Raw genomic sequence first — 19,331 nt, 5'->3', positions numbered from 1 at the left:
CTAACGTACTCTTTCAAACACACATTTTTTTAGTGATTAACTTTTTTGAAACTCACAAAATCAAAGAAATTTTTTAAATAAGATGTAAAATCCACATAATTTTATATTTTTAATAAAGTTTAACTAATAAAAATATATTAAAAAATAGTGTATGTAACATTCTTCTTGAGAATAATTTTTTGATTTTACATATAATTTAATTATTATCTATTGTATATCTCATATATCAAACACTAAATAAGATAATTATTAAGATCTTTTCGTACTCATTTTTTCCCCTGCTAGCTATTATCCCATCATTTATCTTCTATTTTCATATCTTAATCATCAATTAAGTTTTATGTTTTTAATTTTCATATACACAATTTAGGTATCAAATCTTTGATTAAATAATTAAGTATTTATCAATCACATCACATTTTGTTAATATATAGGTCCATGGTAACTTGTTATCAGAAGTTTGTTTTGCTTGAGAAAGCTTTATTCCATAGGAAGGTTTTTCTTCTAATTGGTGAAAATATATTGTAACAAGATTCATATGATATATCCCACCCTTTACATATGAAAAGTATCAAAGAAAGAAACATAGAAATGAATGATTGAGGAATAGAAAGTATGACTCATAATTAGGCCAAATGAATAATTCATTTGTACAAAATCATTCATGTTTCAAATAACATTTTTCCATGAAAAGGCCATTAATTAAGCTTAGATTCAACGACCTATAATCGAGGAAGCAATAATAGGTTTTGAATATAATGTTGAGAAAGACCGTGGATTTACGACATCCGTATTCAACAATTAGTAGCATACGTTTCCATTGGATTAGAAATGGTGGATCAAATTAAAATAAATAAGTAAATCTTTTGAAAGGGTTCAGAATTGGAGAAACTAGGAAACATTATCTGAAAGAATGGCACTATGCCCCATATTTGATGCATTTGATGCATAAGATAGCAATTTTATTTTATCTTTTAGCAATCAATTGAAAAAGAAAACAAAAGAAGCGGAAAGTGTAATGTCATGAAGCTCCTTTCCAACTTGCGTGGATCGGTGTCCTTATTTCTTGTCCTTGAAAGAAACTAAAAGCAAAGAATTTTTTTTTTTTAATAACAAAGAGGTATAAAGAAAGTAGTAAATTTAATGGCAACTTTATCTAAATTAAACATAGAATCTGAATTTTGATTAATAAATAAAAATGATTGAATGATTTATACTAAGATCTTTCGATACTTATCATCATATTCAGTCTGGGTGAAGCACAATTCAAAGTCTCATCCCCTGTTCTTCCATGGAGGGGAGGCAATTGATGGCATAGTGGACCCTTTTCTTCTTATTATAGTCTAGTAACAGTTAAATTAATAGTACTAGTATTTTTTTCCCCTCATTCAGATCACATGGGTGGCCTTCACAACAGCTAGATAGGCTTAATGGTTAGCCCAATTTGCCATAGACATGGTATGGAGAGAGGCTAAGATGAATGGTACATTGTCTTACCATATACCTAAAAAAGACACCTGTCAATTACTTCCCTTGTTGAACCCTAGCTAGCTATGGCCCTATATTTTGTATTTTATGTGGCTTCTTCCTTTCTTGTTTTGAGAGGGCACAACTTGTTTCCTATCCATTTGGAATCTTTCTTTTTTGTTCATAGAATGTCATTTAAGTGTTTCGTCACTCCTTCCCTTCTCTCTTTCTCTCTCATTAGGGAGAGGGGCCTTGTATTGCGGTAGTTAGCATTATGAGGGAGACACAAACCTTCTTACTTTCATTGCTTCATGTATAAGACTCATCACATATATAAATATGAATTAATCATCTATATACAGTGTAAAGTTTTTTTACATTGACAATCAATTATATCTTTTAATTGTGTCATGTCACTATTAAAAGTAAATGTATTTATAGTAATATGACACAATTAAAATATATAATTGGTTACCAGTATAAAAAAACTTTACACCGGCAATATATAGGTGATTAACTCTATAAATATATCAAATTTTTACTTAATTTTACTTTAATTGGCCAAAACTGTCAGTTAGGGAAAAAAGTGATACGTGGGGTGCTCTTAGCTTTGGCTAATCTGTTTGATTTTTAATCTGGCTTAGTATATGAAAACTCAATATCTCATTATATGTTGATTTGTTTTCACCATACGGAGGACCTATTTCCGTCCTTAACCATGTTACATATGTCATTCTCAATAATTTATGGAGTTACTTTCTTGGAAGTTGGAAGTATGACTAAATACATTGATTATAGGGGTGTGGAAAAAATTAAACGAACCGGTTTAAATTTGAAAGAAAATCATACTATTTATAAAAAAAAACTATAATCGATTTGAAAAAATTGAATTACATTGTTTACATAAAATGAATTTAAAAAATCAATCCGCATTAGTAATTAGGTTCATTGCATTAGTGCATTACTTTTTAAATAATAAAATAAAATTAATTAAAAATAAATTATTTATATTTCTCATATGATATTTCACGATTTAATGATTTACAGTATCACATGAAATGTTTGTATACAGTTTACCATCATTGTGTTTTTTTTCCCACTTTTTAATAGTGTTAGTTATCAAATAATATTTTATAATTAATTTTCACATGATCATTATAGTTCTTCAATATTTTTGAGTTGCGACTTCTAAAAGTTCATTTGTGTAAACTTTTTTTCTTTAATTTTTAATAAAATAAAGTTTTTTTTTATTTTTTATGATGTGTTTGTCTACTTAATTAGTCTTCGAGTTAAGTGTCTAACTAGTAAAATATTTTTAATTTATCTATAAAGAATGCATTAATCATGACTTTATTTATAATTTTGAAAAAAAAATCTTAAAAAATTGATTTAAAACTGGTTCAAAACTTAAAATAGGATCAAAATTAGTTTGATTACCAAACAATTCTAAACCAATTTTGAACTTATTATTTATAAAAGTAGTTTGATTATGAACTAATTTATTAATTTGGTTCAAATGATTCATAAATTGATTCATTTTAATAAAATGGTACGATATGGTGTTATTTAGTGTAGTTTTTTTTTTTTTATAAAAAAAATCCAACCATACACCCCCTTAATTGATTTAGGCTAGGTGATCGTTTATGAAAATTTCAAATTTATATTGTGATTTGAGATTTTTTTTAATTAGCATGCGAAAGACAATAAAGATTAAACTTAAGTTTTCATATATTTATCTTAACCTTATATTGTTAGATCAATTCTAATGATTAATTTGTGAGATTAAAATATATTTTTATGCATTATTTTTTAAAAATTCAAGTAGAATTTTAAAATAAAATGTTTAAAATTTTAAATGAAGTGTGTATAATTATTCATACGGGATATTTTATACATATGTATATTAGTATATTTTTTTATATGATATCGTCTCCATGGATTAAAAGTTGATCCAATCGAAACTAAATTGAATTATGTTGTGAATTGTATATAGAATGAGATGTTTGATGTTAAATAAGCTAAGGTATTTTTATAATTTATTTAAACATTTATATCTGTAGCTGGAACTCTTGGGAAGGATTGTCAGAAAAATAATGTTGCTGATCAGAGTGAGACGGACCCATTCAAAGAATGTGAAATGTATGAGTGGGCAGTGGCCATGCATATTGAAACTCAAACTCAGGGTCCCAAAAATTCTTCTCTTACAATATTACATGCATGACATGACCACGATGCAATGAATACAAATAAGAACACAACACAGTTTCTTTAATTGCACAATATTGGTAAACTAAATTCGTTGCAGGCAGACAAGTAAGATCCCAAAGGAACATTGATAGCGATGCGTGCGCCTTATCAACTACCCAACCATGTGTTTCTCAAACATCTACACTACCCTTTATTATTTACCCACTATTTCTTTAACTTTTTCTTTAATTAATAAAATTTTAATTATACTTTTTTCTTCAATAATCTTTAATGGGCCGAATTATTTATAGAGTTAATATAGTGTGTATGCATCGGTAATGTATTTTTTTAAAATCAACACTTTTGTAATTAAAAACGAAAATAATAAATAAAAACACAAGTAAACAATACCTATGTTTTTAGAGAAAATTAACAAATTTTAAAGAGAGTTAATCTTAGACCAAATTTTTTTTAATTCTAAATAAAAAAAGAACGAAAAGTGTTTGGAATGATATTTAGATAAAATTAAAATTAAAACCAAATTATATTTACTATTGGAAAAATAAGTTTTACACCATATAAAAATAAGTATATTGAGTAACATATAAAAGAGAAAATTCATAATTATGACATTAAAAGTTTTGGATTGAATGTGTTATAATGTTTATTTATGTTGTTTGCTTGTAACCAATTGATGGAGTCCTTCTCAATGTTTTATCCTTGTATTTCTACCAAGTGGTATTTGATCTAATGATCAAGTCAAACAAATAGGATCATGTAGTTTAACAAATTTTAGACTTAAACAAATTTTCTATTTAAGTTTTACTCTCAATTAATTAATTTTTTTTAATTAATAACATTGTTAATTAAATTTAATAATTAAGGAGTTTCAACATGTCACTCAATGATAACTTCTTATTCAATTACTATTTTGCAGTATATTCTATAGACGTGCATTGCACACATTTAAGTAAATAATTTTTTAATATATGTAATACTTCTAATGAAATACTAATTTGTTTTTTTCCTAACATGGTATGGATAAAATAAAATAAAATAAAATAATTCAATATTTATACAAAATAATTAAAATTATAATTTAAGAAAAACTAAATTAACATTATATTTTTACGCTCTTATCACTGTCATTTTTATTAATTTTTTAATGTATAAATCATATGATTTTTATAAAAATTAATTATTTTATTCATTTCGATACTAATTTTTTTTATTGAAATTCATTACTTTGCAACACGTCATTACCATGAATTATGTTTTAGGAGGGTAAAATAGAATATATTTATTCACTCTAATTCTTTATTCTCTTTTCATCATAATTAAAAAAAAAAACTTAAGGAACATATTTCTTTTCTCACTTCTGTTCATTTCTCTTAAACTGAACGATTAAAAATTTCATTCTTATATATATATATTTTTTTTGATTTTTGGCTCATTCCTTTCTAATTCTTTCACCAAATGTGGTATTACAAGATTGTCCTTAAAAAAGAAATACTTGTGAAAAAATCCAGAAAACAAAGAAAAGGTCAAGATTCCATCCAACCGACTGTATGAACTGACTTCTGAAATGATAAGTTACTTAGTATGTAACTGTGTTTGTATTTGTGTCTGTGTCATAGATTTATGGCCAAAATTTCCTATGTACAAGCCTACAAGGAATATTTCTGTGGTAGACAACTCATTAATATCACATTTATTAAAGGATTGGCAAATTTATTTATTTTTGTAATCTATATATTCTTTAATCGAAAATAAAAGATTAATCCATCAACTTACTTACATTTATTTTAATAAATATTTTTCTATATATAGGAACTCAAAGTTAAAATTAATTATTGATTTAAGAAAAAGTTATTTGCATGTGACACGACGTTGATAATTAATACTATTGGCTTATTTTGAGAGATGAGAATTTTAATTAAAAATTAAAATGCAGTCTTTAATTAGGTATAGTATTATATTTTGGAATGAGTGAATAAGAGAATTAAAAGAAGAAGTGTAGCAGGAAAATGCGTTGTGCGTTAGGATTATGAAAAGCCAAGATGTATATTATTGATAGAAATAGTGTGTATTTTGGGATGTTCAGATTCAAGTAAGATTCTGTACCTAGGATTAGGATTAAGGAAATGCTCGATTTTTGCGCTGCCATCATGTGTATATCCCTTCTCCAAAGCGACCATATCCTCGCCACTGTACATGAACTACGAGTCCCTTTTTACCATCTCAAGATTCTCAACTACAACACTGTGTTCCAAAGGGACAAAAATTATATTATATTTTTTATTCCATTCTTTTTATAAGTCTCAATTTGCACTTTTGCTTTAGGAGGTTTTATAAAAAGGACGGAAAATATATATATATATATATATATATATATATATATATATATATATTTATAATTGTTTCATATATAAGAAATAAATTAGATCAAAATAGACTAATATATATATAGAGAGAAGTTAAATAAAAAGAAGAATATTATATGAAAATAAAATCATTTTTTCTCTCTCATCTAAATAAATTTCTTCATTTCTTTTTGAAAAAAAAAATATGTTAAGCATGTCTTATCATTTTCTTCTCATCTTTTAATTTTTTATTAAATAATGAATTTTTATTTGCACTCTATTTTTTTCCCCTATTTTTACCATTTTTCTCTCTCCACCAAGCAAAAAATAATTTGGCAGAACTTCTAGTTCTTTAGCTTGAAAAAGGCCAATGCACTTTATATTGTACAAAGCGGCAAGGGATTATCTGCATCAGCACTACGATGTTATTCGTCGCATTAAGTGCATTCTAGCTAGGGGCTGAGAAGTTTACGTGAGTCATATCCCTATGGAGTTGAATTCAGTAGCTCATACGCTGGCTAAGTGGGGTGTACGGAACATAGGTTCCAATGTATTTTGGAGGAGCCCTCCTGATTTTATTTTGCTACCGTTAGGTAGAGACTCTATGTCTTGAGTTTGTCTACTGTTTTAGTTTTCATTATTTACCAAAAAAAAGCGGCAAACACAAGCTAACTTAGCCGATTTCGACACGCTCCACTTAATAAAAGTAGGTTAGAAATTTTGATCTGCTATGTTAATAGATTGGTCTAAAAAAAAACAAAATAAATTTTGTTTATCATTCAATTTCAAGACTACAACACAAAAATATTAAATTATAAATTACTAAAAGTAATTTTCTTTTAATTAAAAATACTACTAATAGTTTTTAATAACAATGTATAAATCACAATAATTTTTAAAATCACAACACAAATACTAATAATTCTTCAATAATAAAATTATATTACAATACAAAACTCACAAAGTAAAAAAAAATATATAATATCATGAAATAAGTTATAAAATGAATTAAAAATATGTGTTTGGATCAATTTTTTCTATCTTAAAGTTTGTTTTAAATTAAATTTTAAAACAAAATTAAAAATAAGTGGAAATTTTTTGATATTTTTAATTTTAACTTTTATTTCTTTATCTCAAATTAGTATTATTAAGCAAGAACATTTTCAAAGTTAGTTTTATTATTTCTTGAATTTTTATTATATATAACTAAAATATATAATAAATTGTACAAAATAAATATTATATTTAAATATATTTAAAATTTTTATAAATAAATATTTTATTATATAAATTATATTTTATATTAATGATAAATAATTTATAGAATAAATTTTTTTAAATATTAAAAATTAATTATAAATGAGAATCATAAATTTAAATCGAAATAAGCAAAATGTTTTTAAAAAAAATGCTTAAAAACCTTTGCATTAAAGAAAAGTGACTACAACCGTTTTATCTTTAAAAAGAAAATCTTAAAACACTTTTGTATAACAAAATTATTCTCACTTATATATAGAAAGTGATATAGGAATATCCCAATTAAATTTTATTTATTTATATCTATCTATCTATATATTTATTTATCTATCTATTTATTTATTTTTTAGAACGAAATTTTTTTTCCATAGCTCCTTTTAGATTTATCTAATTGTATAAGTGAAATAGGTTATAAAAAAATGAAAATAAAAAATTCTCCTTTATTGAAGATTGTTGAGTTGTTCTCACATTAATTATTTATAAATAACAAATTTTTTACTTGGAAATTATAAACTGAACAAGAAATTGATGAACAACTATTGAGTCCTTTATTTTTATAAGTCACTTTTTTTTATAAAAAAAATGTGTATATATATCTATTAATAGTATTCAAATAATTAAAAAAGTAATCATAAATGTACAAGAAAAGGAAATTAACTAAGGAGATAAAATGGAAATAGCAAGCAAAAACGGATCGACAATAAGTTTGCTGTAATTTGCAACATATTAACAAATATGACAAGACATTTACTAAAACGAAGAGTTTTCCCTATTTCATTGAACAGGCTCCTGTATGTATATATATCCTTCATTTTTAGGTCTTATCATAGACAGAAGTCCGATTCATGCACCATAATATATAAAGTGTTGCTTCCTCAAATATAATAAAACGACATGAAATTGGAATGACCGATCTTCAAAACGTGTACGACATTAATTAATTAGAAGCCTATATTCTTTGCTTCATCTATATTATTTTTCACTTTGTCACGCCTTCTATAAATCCCTTTAAAGACCCTTTTGGTTGCAGATCGAAGCCCTTTGCATCTGATCTCTTCATTATCCTCAACCTCTTGCATGACTCAATAAACATCCTGCAAAAGTCCCACTTTCCACATGAACACGTGTATATATAAAAATAAAAATAAAAATTATTATAGCATCAAATAAAAATAAGAATAATTAATTATTTATTTATTTGCTTGTTTACCTTTTATATTATAAAGTTTATATTTTACCAAAAAGATATATATTCGCATGGAATGGAAGTTGGAACATTTGATCGTTCTGGGGAAATGTGGCCAACTAATAAGAGGCTTTTCTCCATCTTATATTTGGGGTGTATCCACTACTAAAGGTCTTGCTTTTTGAGGTCAGGCCACATACAATTGATTATTATCTATCCCCCACCCTTCCCATGTTGATGTGTCGAACATTATAACGAGGGATTCACGCATGTCGGCAATATATATGATATGTCCAAGATTATTTTTTGTTTTTGTTTTGAAATAATTATAATATTTAGCATACAAAATAGAACTTAATTAGATCACTCGACAACTTAATCAGCACATATCTAATCAAGTGTTGTGTTGGAGGACTACAAAATGATTTTGCCAAACTTGTATAGTATTGGGACTACTGGTTTATTTGACTGGATGATGATTAGATTATAAAGTAAAGCATGCATGCATCTTCAGACAAATTGTAATTAGCACGTAATAATCATCATTATTATATACATAATAATAATAGTGATCAAGTAGGGAAACTAACAAACGATATTATGGAGCACACAGTTTTGATAAACGGAATCGAACAAAGTTGGTGGTGTATGCACTACTTATTAAGTGTTGGGTGGATTTGCTGAGTAAAGACGGGAAAGTGACTCAGTGGTAGACACAAGTATTTTCGGTTTACTTGACTCGTATTTCACACGCTTATCACTTTTGTCTCTGAAAACATGACTAGATGTTTCCACTCAAACCAAAACAAACATAGAAAAAGTGTATACAAATTATTAAGGGGTTTAAGTACGGAAATTTTACTGTGAAACATGACAAAATATAGCTTAGTTATTTGAGTCATAATTAACATATATATTTAATCTTTGACTATAGTCCAATTCAATTTGAAATTTGTGTAAAGAATATAATAAAGAGAGAGAAAATAAATAAAAATAAAAAAAAGGGCTAAGAGAGGAACTTACTCCCAAGGGACATCTCCAACTAGCATCCAGTCACCATCTTTGTCTTCGTAGATGGGAACGTGTTCAGCATTGTCCGCATCCTTCAACGCTTCGCCTGTCAACAATTTTTATAGGTAAAGATATGTTTGTTTTAGAATTTTATAGAATTAATGCAGCAAAAATGATTTTGGAAGAAATTATATTAAAAAGTTACTGTGTTAGAAATATTATACACGAATTCAGAAGAATTTTCTTTTAATGGTATATGGTATGTAAAATTATGTTTACAGAGTAAAGATATGTATATTTTTAATAAAGAGTTTATGAGTAATATACATATTTATAAATTATATCCCAACAGTACTATGATAAATCTATTATGCTTAATTCTCTGTCATCGATCTAGAGTCTTGAGAATCGATCATGCAACTTTACATACTGCATCCCATCACAAATTAAATAAGGAGAATGTCTAGCTATTTTATATGATTTCGGCTCCAATTTGTCCCTCTATGTCTCCCTTCTTTATTATTTTAAATATGCCTATTCTTTACGTAAAGCCTGTTGACCATGTTCATAACTCTTATGGGAAACAACATTGAAGAACAAAATATATTAAATTCCGCTATATTCGGAGCATCAAATTCTCATATGTCATATCAAATACTAATTATTAATATGTGAATGATTTTTTATTTTAGGAGTATGTTTACCACAAACTTTATATATTAAATTTTTTTAATTTAATTATTGAATCATTAAAATTTAATGTAGATCATAAATTATTAAATGAAATAAATTTATTTTTGAAGTAAATAAATTGTTTCTCATATAAATATATTATTGAATTAGAAGGGGAAAGAAAAAAAAAAGCTAAGAAACCCACTACTTGATAATTTAAGAAATTTATGACAAATAATTTTTAATATGCAAAAATATTGCTGATGAAAAAGATATGTAACCTATTTGGAGGTAATTTATGAAGCACCTAGAGTGCTACAAAAACCTATGAAGCACTCTGTGTTGTTCTTACGCGTTCATAATATATATCCATACACACTTCCTATTATTATTGATGACTGGATCTTGAGTTTTAATTCTGATAAATCAGATGCATTCATCCATCGAAAATAAGCATTACAGCCATAAACTATATTTCTTGCACAATTAATTATTTAGTGCGTATATACATATAGACATAAATAGAATTTTAACTAATTTGCATGTTTCTTTCTTAAACCTAAACCATGTGTGCGCAACGTACCTACATACCTAGCATGAATTATGATGTTGGAAAAAGAAAATGTAACTTACGAATTCCATAGCAAGAGAAGAAGTTCTCGAAGGACAAGGCCAAGTCGGAATATCCCTTGTGCATAGCTAAATCAATTTTACGCAAGAAAGGAGCTCCATCCATGCTAACTTTGACGTACTTTTTGGTTTGACTTACGGTGTTCTTCTTCCGGTAGGAACACAGCGGAGGCCACCCCACGACTTGGTTCTTGGTTTGCACTTTCCGGTCTTCGGAGGAGCTGTTTTCATCATCATCATCATCACCAGCTTGAATCTCCGAGAACACTCTCTTCTTCTCCTTCTTCTCCTTCTTCTCCACAGGTTCTCCACAGGGAAGCCCCAACCTTAGCTCAGTGATCTCAAGTCCAAGACCAAGACCTTGTTTCTCCATTAGCAATAGCATGTACGTGTTTGGAATGAAGAAGAAAAGAGGGTGTTGAATTATTATATATAAAGTGAATGAGTGGGAGCAAATGCAATGACAGGTCAACTTAGAAGAAACGGTCGGTCACATGAGAAACAAATGTAGGGACGACATGGGGACATATCCTACGACTCTTGCTGCCTTCTCATTTCCTCACATTTCATCGTGGCCGTTTCATCAGCTGACTGGGAACAACCCATGTGATTTGTTGGATTCACAGATTGAGGGTATAAGTCTTTCTAATTATTAATTTACTCCCATTGTTTAATTTCATCAACAATATCTATCATCATTATATATACATTTTTCATGTTATATGAAATATATTAATCCCGCTACTTTCTCTTCTCAGCAATTACTCCTGTGTATATCTGATTGATGCTGTAAGTCTTTGACATAATTTATACCGATGGTTTCATTAAAAATATGTATGATTGCATATATTTTCTCATGCTATGAGAAAACCCCACTACTTTTTCTTATTACTCACAATATATAATATTAAGTGAAAGAAATAAATTTGAATGATATAATCACACGTGAATTATTTCAATTAAAAATTATTTAATAATCACATGACAATTAAAAAAATTACATGACTTTATTTTAAATCATTATTTGATCTAATGGGCAAGATTCTTTCATCATGTTCTCTCTCACACATGCATATTAAAATTCTAATATTGTTTTTTTAAAAGTAGTTTAGGAAATTAAAAGGTATATATTAATATAATATAAATAAATGATGTTTGTTAATTTACACTCATTTATTTATTTTTAATGAATAAGTTATTAAGTTATAACTACAATTTTTTTTTAAAAAAATACACCACAGTGTAATTCAATAACTTACTCCTAAAAAATAAGTGACGAGTGTAAATTAATAAATGTTTATGGAATTTGCTAACATACACCCATTTTTTTAAAAAGGAGTATATTAGTCAATTATAATTATAATTCAAAATATACCCAAATATAACTTGTTAACTTATTCTTTCTAAAAAAAAATAACTGGGTGTAAGTCCACAAGTTCCTAAATAAACAAATATATACACACAATTTCTCTCATAATTTTATATTTTAAATTATTTTAAATTTAATTATGTATTTTAAACATAATCTCTCTCAAGTGACATGATAATTTAGTAAATTGAAAAAATATATTTTAATATATATTTTGACTAAAAATTAAAAATACATGCATATTTAAAATTTTACAATGATTTTTTAATAATATTAAATTAAATAAACTAAATTATATATTTTAATATAAGAGAGGAGGTACAATGCAATCCTTGCATTTTACCTTATTGTACTTTTTAAAAGAACTGTGGAATTCATTTTCATACTTAATTAAATTCAAATATTGTAAAGAGCACTATGTTTTTGAATGAAGATTTTTTTTTTGAAGAAATTATCAGATTTTTCAAAAGTAAAAAAAAAAAAAAAAAAAAGTGAGCAGAAATAATCATTTAATGTTATTAAAATTAAGCGAGAATTTAACCCTAAGAATTTCTTACATTCGGATTCGGTGGATAGTAATTAAAATGAAATTTAGTGAGGTGTATATATATAAGTATAACTCTAGCTATACTTGAGGACATGTATAATTATATGTTTCAGCTAATTATTGTATGTATACGGACGAAAATCAGGTGATGATGAGCAATGCGAAGGCATATTAATGCGTGTGATTTGTGAGCATGATGATGTATGTAGGAACTAGGAAGCATAAGAATGAATTGTTCAAGTATGTAGGACCCTTTGCAATTCTCTCTGCCCATGACTGAATAGAAGGATCACAGCTAATCATGAGTCAAACTTAACTATTCCTAGTCCTAGGGAACACTTGGGGACGTACTCATCAAAGTTTTAAGTCTTGTACAAATCAGAATTACTACTTCATTGTTCTTACACGAGCAAATTTTGTGAAGCATTTAAGGTTGAAGATTCCCACCCTTTATACAGCTTAACAATATCTTTTGATTTTTGTCTAAGAATTTACCTAATATGACATTGATGGATTTATTACTACTTCATTGTTCTTACACGAGCAAATTTTGTGAAGCATTTAAAGTTGAAGATTCCCACCCTTTATAGAGCTTAACAATATCTTTTGATTTTTGTCTAAGAATTTACCTAATATGACATCGATGGATTTATCTATATTTAGCAAAACCAAACTACTTTTCCACCAGATATAACTTTTTTCTTATAAAGCTTTCCTATATTTTAATTTGATCAAAAGCACTAGGCTATCATAGATTTTGTATACGTTTCAATATGGTACTTTAATTGTAGGTTAAGCCAATAAATTTGTCTCGTGGTCAATCCTGGGATGCTCTTTAGTCTTTACGTGCTACACACATAAATTTTAAGTGGATGAACATGTGCATACTTATTAATAAGTGTGCATGCATTTGGTTAAATTAAAGAACGTAAGGTCAAAATCACTACAACATTTTTATAAAATAATGTCAACCGTGCATTTAGTGTTATCCTCAACATATATATCCTTTATAGAACATGAATTAATTTCTACATTAGACACTAAATCAATGTACAAAACAATTGTTATTGGAATCCAGGTTTGTCTGGGACCTTCTCAGTCAGGTCAGCATACAAAGAGTTACAAACATTGAGGGTAGATTGCTCACAGATTGAAAAGTTTAGTCAAATTTGAGATTTGCCTATACCTTCTAAGGCCGTTATTTTTCTATGGAGACTTTTTCATAATGCATTACTTACTGCTAGTAACCTCTTGAGGAGGAACATAGCATTCAAAGACATCTCTTGCCCTTTCTGTCATACTCAACCTGAGTCAATCTCTCATATCCTCTTAACCTGCAACGTATCACATGCTGTATGGAATGAGTGTTTTCTTTGGTTGAATACAACAACAATTCTCTCAAAAGATCTTGTAATGCATCTCAATTTTATCCCAACGTACAGTTCTTGACTCAAAAGAAAAAACACAAAAATGGAGGGTCATATGGTGTGCTATTGCTTGGAATATTTGGAATCAGAGAAATGTATGTGTATTCAGGCATAATCAGTTTGTTCAGCAAAAATTAATGAAGGAAATCATCCTCACAGCTTGGAAGTGGTTGAGTGTAAAACAAAATAATTTTCATATCTCTTTCTACTTATGGTCAATCAATCCTAAAAAAGTACTTGACTGGTGTTCACTAGTACAAAAGAGGTGTACTACGTCGGACATTTTCAGCTTTTAACGTCAGAAAACATACCGACGTAAAAGCGGGAGACGTAAATTTTACGTCGGATTCGCAAAACCGACGTAAATTTACGTCGGACATTACGACATCCGACGTAAAAAAGTAGGAAAAAAAATATAAAAAAAAACATAAAAGTGCCAGCAGAACGGGTCGTTTTGCTTGTAGAACAGGACGTCCTGCTTGAAGAACAGGCCGTTCTGCTTGAAGAACGGGCCGTTCTGCTTGAAGAACGGGCCGTGCTGCTTGAAGAACGGGTTGTTCTGCTTGAAGAACGGGCAGAACGGGCCATTTTGCTTGCAGAACAGGCCGTTCTGCTTCCAGAACAAGCCGTTCAGCTTCGTATAACAACTTAAAAGAAAACGCCCACTACCTATACAAATAGAACAACCAAAAAATCAAATAAAACAGATAGCCAGAGTAGCAATGCGAAGTAGAAAAGTGTTAAAGGAAACCTTGATTCATACCTGAGGAACAGCAACAATGTGCAAATGAGTAACAAAGGGTTCATCCCTCTGCAAAAGACAAAAAAAACGATTCAGTAACAAAGGAGAGGGAGAGGGTTTAGAGAGAAAAAAATGAAAAGTAAGGAAGAGTGAATGCGCGCGGTGTGCCTCGCGCTCTCTTATTCAAATTTGCGTCCTTTTTTACGTCGGACCCTACTAGGTCCGACGTAAAAAAGTTCGCAAAAATTACAAAAATGCCACCGCATTTTTTTTACGTCGGATTTAAGTATTTCTGACGTAAAAGAGGTGACGTAATATGTTAATTTTCCACTAGTGGTTGATGGGTCACCCTTAGAAGGATTATGTACTTCGTGGTGCTGGGTTATTTTATATACCTAAATCGTTATTTGTTTTTTAGAATCCCGGGTTAAAATATGATTTGATACCACAAACTCAAATTAGTTTTAGCCAAAGATATTTAACATTCTATTTATCTTATATATATGGGTTTTGGTACCCCTTGTACCTCTATATATAAATACAAATATTTGTTGGCTGATAAAAAAAAATTGGTTAGTGCAAACAATATTGAATTTTTTTTGAATCTCATTCTGTAGTCTAAGCTACCAATAAAATTGAAACTCTAGCATAAAATCCGCATTACACATAAATCAACATAAATGCTTGTAATATAATCACCATGTACTATGAGAAAATATTATATATAGTGACATATTAAAAATATAATATATATAGATATAAATTCATTTGATATATAATTACACATAATTTTAGTGTTAATTTTGAATAAAATAACAATATATATTATGTATTATTGTAAGTATCTATTAACACTTTTTAACAATATATTAACATATATTATATTTATAATAATGTTGATAAAAGTAAATTTTTATGATAAATATTGTGTTATTATAAAATCAGTGTTATTATATGATAATATTTTGTGGTGATGTAACAATAAAATTGTTGTTATAAAAAAAAAAAAAACTCAATGTGTTGGAAGGATTAGGAGAGAATATATGAAAAAAAAAATGAATAAAGAGAATTAAATAATAGAAGTCAGAATAAAATAGAAAAATGTAATGAAAAAAGAAAGGGAAAAAAAATGCAAATTTTGGTACAACAATGGCATCATTGCCAAACCCTTTTGCTCTTACCATATTATCTAGGATACTACATAGTTAGTAAGATCCTTTGAAATATATGTAATTATGTATTTCATGACCAATTATATCTTACAGAATCAGAATAATATGCTCAGATAATTAAAGTAGTATTAGTTATAAAACAGATTGTCGTATGCTTGCTAACGGTACCATGCATATGTAATTTAAATTCTATTCACGACAAATTCTTTATGTATTTATTTATTTTCGGATTGCAGCAATCGTTAATTAACTTGAATTGCGGTGAACACTAAAATCTTAACTTTATTTCAATCGATTAATGTAAGGATGATGTTGGACGGATCCATATTCTAAAAGCATTAAATAAAGAACATACATTTTATAATAGGCTAGGGTATATATATGAATCTTAACTAACTGCAATTAAATATTATAGTTAATGCTTAACTGAATTTATAAATATGTATCAGAAACAAAATTAAACAAGCGAAATTGATGGAAGATACATTGTCTCAAGAATAGAGTAAAATTAGTTATTATGACTGATCAAAGAGACGTCTCGTGGCTAGGGTTACAAAAAGTCGAGAACTGATCAAAGGTATTTTTCGAGTTCAGTGCTGCATGTTTCACTGTTTAAATCTTTAATTATTTCATTGAGGGTGGTAATCCCAAGGCTAGATCTATTTTCCAACAAAATGTTTATGATAAATAATAATCCTTGTCTTAAGAAAATTGTGTAAATTAAAAATATTCTTTATTGAAAAATATGATTAATATATTTTCACTGTAAATTTGAACACAACTTTTTATAAAAAAAAGAATCCATTTTTACTTCTTTGACCAGTATTCTTAAGATAATGATCCAATGTTTATTTCTCTTAAATTATCAGGGTGCCTCATGTAATTAGCGCGTGATTTTTAAGCAATTGATTATATTAGCATAAAATATTAATGGAGATTATAGCTTTTCCACTTTCGGCAAGTTCTCATGGCATGTTGAGTATGCATGTCTTTGGTTTTAGGAATTTATGGATCTGGACCACACGTTATTACTGTCTTCGGGATTCAACATTCAGGTTTAATTAGTAGTTAGTTAGGTTCTGTAGCGGTATAATCCAAAAATATACTTTTGCCTTTTCAAATTCTACATTTAATTTTTATTGTTTTCTTATTTCGATCACAACATGTGATAAAAATTAGAATTATGTTAATATCAATTATTCTAATTTAATTGATTGAACAATATGCGTTAGTATCATAATTTTTTTTATCAAATTTTATTTTTTTTAAAATAAAATAATTAAAATTACATTACTTGGACTTCAATAAAAAAACAAGAAGAATAAGAAGAAATATACGCATGATATACCACATAATCATTTTGTGTTTAAATAATATGATATAATTTTGTTGAAGAAAAAAATGTTTATCAAATAAAACCTAGCATAATTAAGTTGTAAAAAATTAATTAATTTGATAAAAATATAATCCTATTATGTTAGTAAATAAGATAAAAATATATAAATATAATTATTTTTATCTTTTTCTATAATATTTATCTTAAAAATATATCAGGAAATCTAAGAAAAATATTTTATTATCCTTATTTTGTGTTATAATAACATCTAAAAGATCTTATTAGATAAATAAATCGAATGCCGAGTAGAGACGTAAAATGATATTATTTTTTTTCTTTTAATTAATACTGATATTAACTAGTTGGTACTCATTTCAAATTAGTTATATATGTATATATATATATATACTATAAGAATAAATCTTAATAAATTTATTGTATTCAATAATTTATGTTTATTAAATTTTAACGATTCAACCATTAAATTAAAAGTTTTTAATACACAGATTATTTCTATATTTTTTTTAAAGAATTTAAAAATTATTTAATATATTATTTTATTAATTTAAATTAACAAATAATTTTAAAAATATTTTAATTAATTTAAATATATAATGAAGTATCATATAATTTTTTAAATTTTAAAAAAATTTATAAATTTATTGATCTTTATACATTAAAAATTGTTAATTCAACAATATTAAAATTTAATATAAAACACAAATTATCAGATAAAACAAGTTTATCAAATTTTATTCTTAAAATAAGTGGATCTCCCATTTATATATATATATAATTAGCTGTATGTCTGAGCATTCACACCATTTGTGAAACTGATTTGCTGAGGTGAAATGGGGAGAGGAGAATGAAGAATGAGTATATATATGATCTATATATATATCTTGAAGAATCTATAATGGGGTCAGTCTCGGACATGATTGCTATGGTGCCACTAGTTCTGGTTATACAAGAATATATATCAGAAGAATCTGTCTCCGATTGAATGTGCTAGTTTAACATATATACATATATAGATGAACCAACAACTGCTCACAACCAACCTAACCTATACATAATTTCAAAGCTTGTTAATTAAAGCAAATGTCACTCCACAACCGAGCATATGTTTCCCACAGATTCGACAATGGCATGAGATTCACACCACACACAGTCACACGTGATCCACTTGTTCCCATTGCCCTTTACTTCATCCTTAAACCTAAGTTCTAACCAAATTACCAAAATATATACATATAAATAAATAAACTTATGCTAACAATAAACAGTTATGTAAATTATTTTTTAATTCAAATGAAGTTTTATCTTTGTTACATACATTAAATTTTAACGCCAATCTTATTGTGTTATCTAAAGATATTCCAAACAGCAAAGTCACGGCTTTGGAATGCTCAAAAGATACTCTATTTTTAATTTATTATTTTAAGGGGAACAATAGCAGCCCCAAAGGGGAAGAAAAAATATAACTCTGTTATTAGTTTGATATTCACAGAAATCGTATATGTTTTAAAATTTAATTTAAAGTTTCCATGTTAAGTTTTTTAATTCTCTCTGGGTAACTATAGCAATAATTCCTGTTGAATTTTTTTTTATTATTACCAAAAGGTATTCACGTAGAATATGGAATACAAAGACTAATTTCTTTGGTTAATTTGATAAGTTAGCATCTCCTTCTAATTTGAATATTTTTTTAATAGCCAACGATTAGAATTCAAATTTGGACCACTTCAAGTAGAGTCTCTTGTGACGCGAATTCAAATATTCCAATGGGGGTCCATTTAATTCCGTATTGGTGATGGATGAGTATTATTACACTACTACATGGTTAAAACGATCGATAAGAGCAGTGGTGGTGACCCTACGTGGTTGTGAAGCAGAATTACGAGGGAACATTGTCCACTAACACCCAAAATAATCAATCTTGTTTCGATTTGCAACAAGGAAGCA

The 19,331-nt window shown here is 27.4% G+C and overlaps 1 protein-coding gene across 1 annotated transcript; it reads right to left on the bottom strand.

Moving 5' to 3' along the window:
- Positions 1-7,951: 7,951 nt before the first annotated feature.
- Positions 7,952-11,192, bottom strand: LOC109805452 (auxin-induced protein 22C). The gene is made up of 3 exons (XM_020367530.3): positions 10,777-11,192; positions 9,484-9,577; positions 7,952-8,368 (listed from the first exon to the last, which is right to left on the bottom strand). The coding sequence occupies exons 1-3, from the start codon at positions 11,156-11,158 to the stop codon at positions 8,254-8,256; spliced, it is 591 nt and encodes a 196-aa protein (XP_020223119.1). The 5' UTR covers positions 11,159-11,192; the 3' UTR covers positions 7,952-8,253.
- Positions 11,193-19,331: the final 8,139 nt, after the last annotated feature.

Source organism: Cajanus cajan, chromosome 10, assembly GCF_000230855.2.
Source record: "Cajanus cajan strain Asha chromosome 10, NIPB_CcT2T_4, whole genome shotgun sequence".
NCBI lineage: Eukaryota > Viridiplantae > Streptophyta > Magnoliopsida > Fabales > Fabaceae > Cajanus > Cajanus cajan.
This window is presented reverse-complemented; position numbering and strand designations above follow the sequence as displayed.

Excerpts from the sequence above, each read along its gene's own strand:
- LOC109805452 (XM_020367530.3), bottom strand. The coding sequence starts at position 11,158 with ATGCTATTGCTAATGGAGAAACAAGGTCTTGGTCTTGGACTTGAGATC. Across the intron at positions 9,578-10,776 it reads CTTCTCTTGCTATGGAATTC|GCGAAGCGTTGAAGGATGCG; the intron begins GTAAGTTACATT and ends AATTGTTGACAG. Across the intron at positions 8,369-9,483 it reads GTTGGAGATGTCCCTTGGGA|GATGTTTATTGAGTCATGCA; the intron begins GTAAGTTCCTCT and ends GGACTTTTGCAG.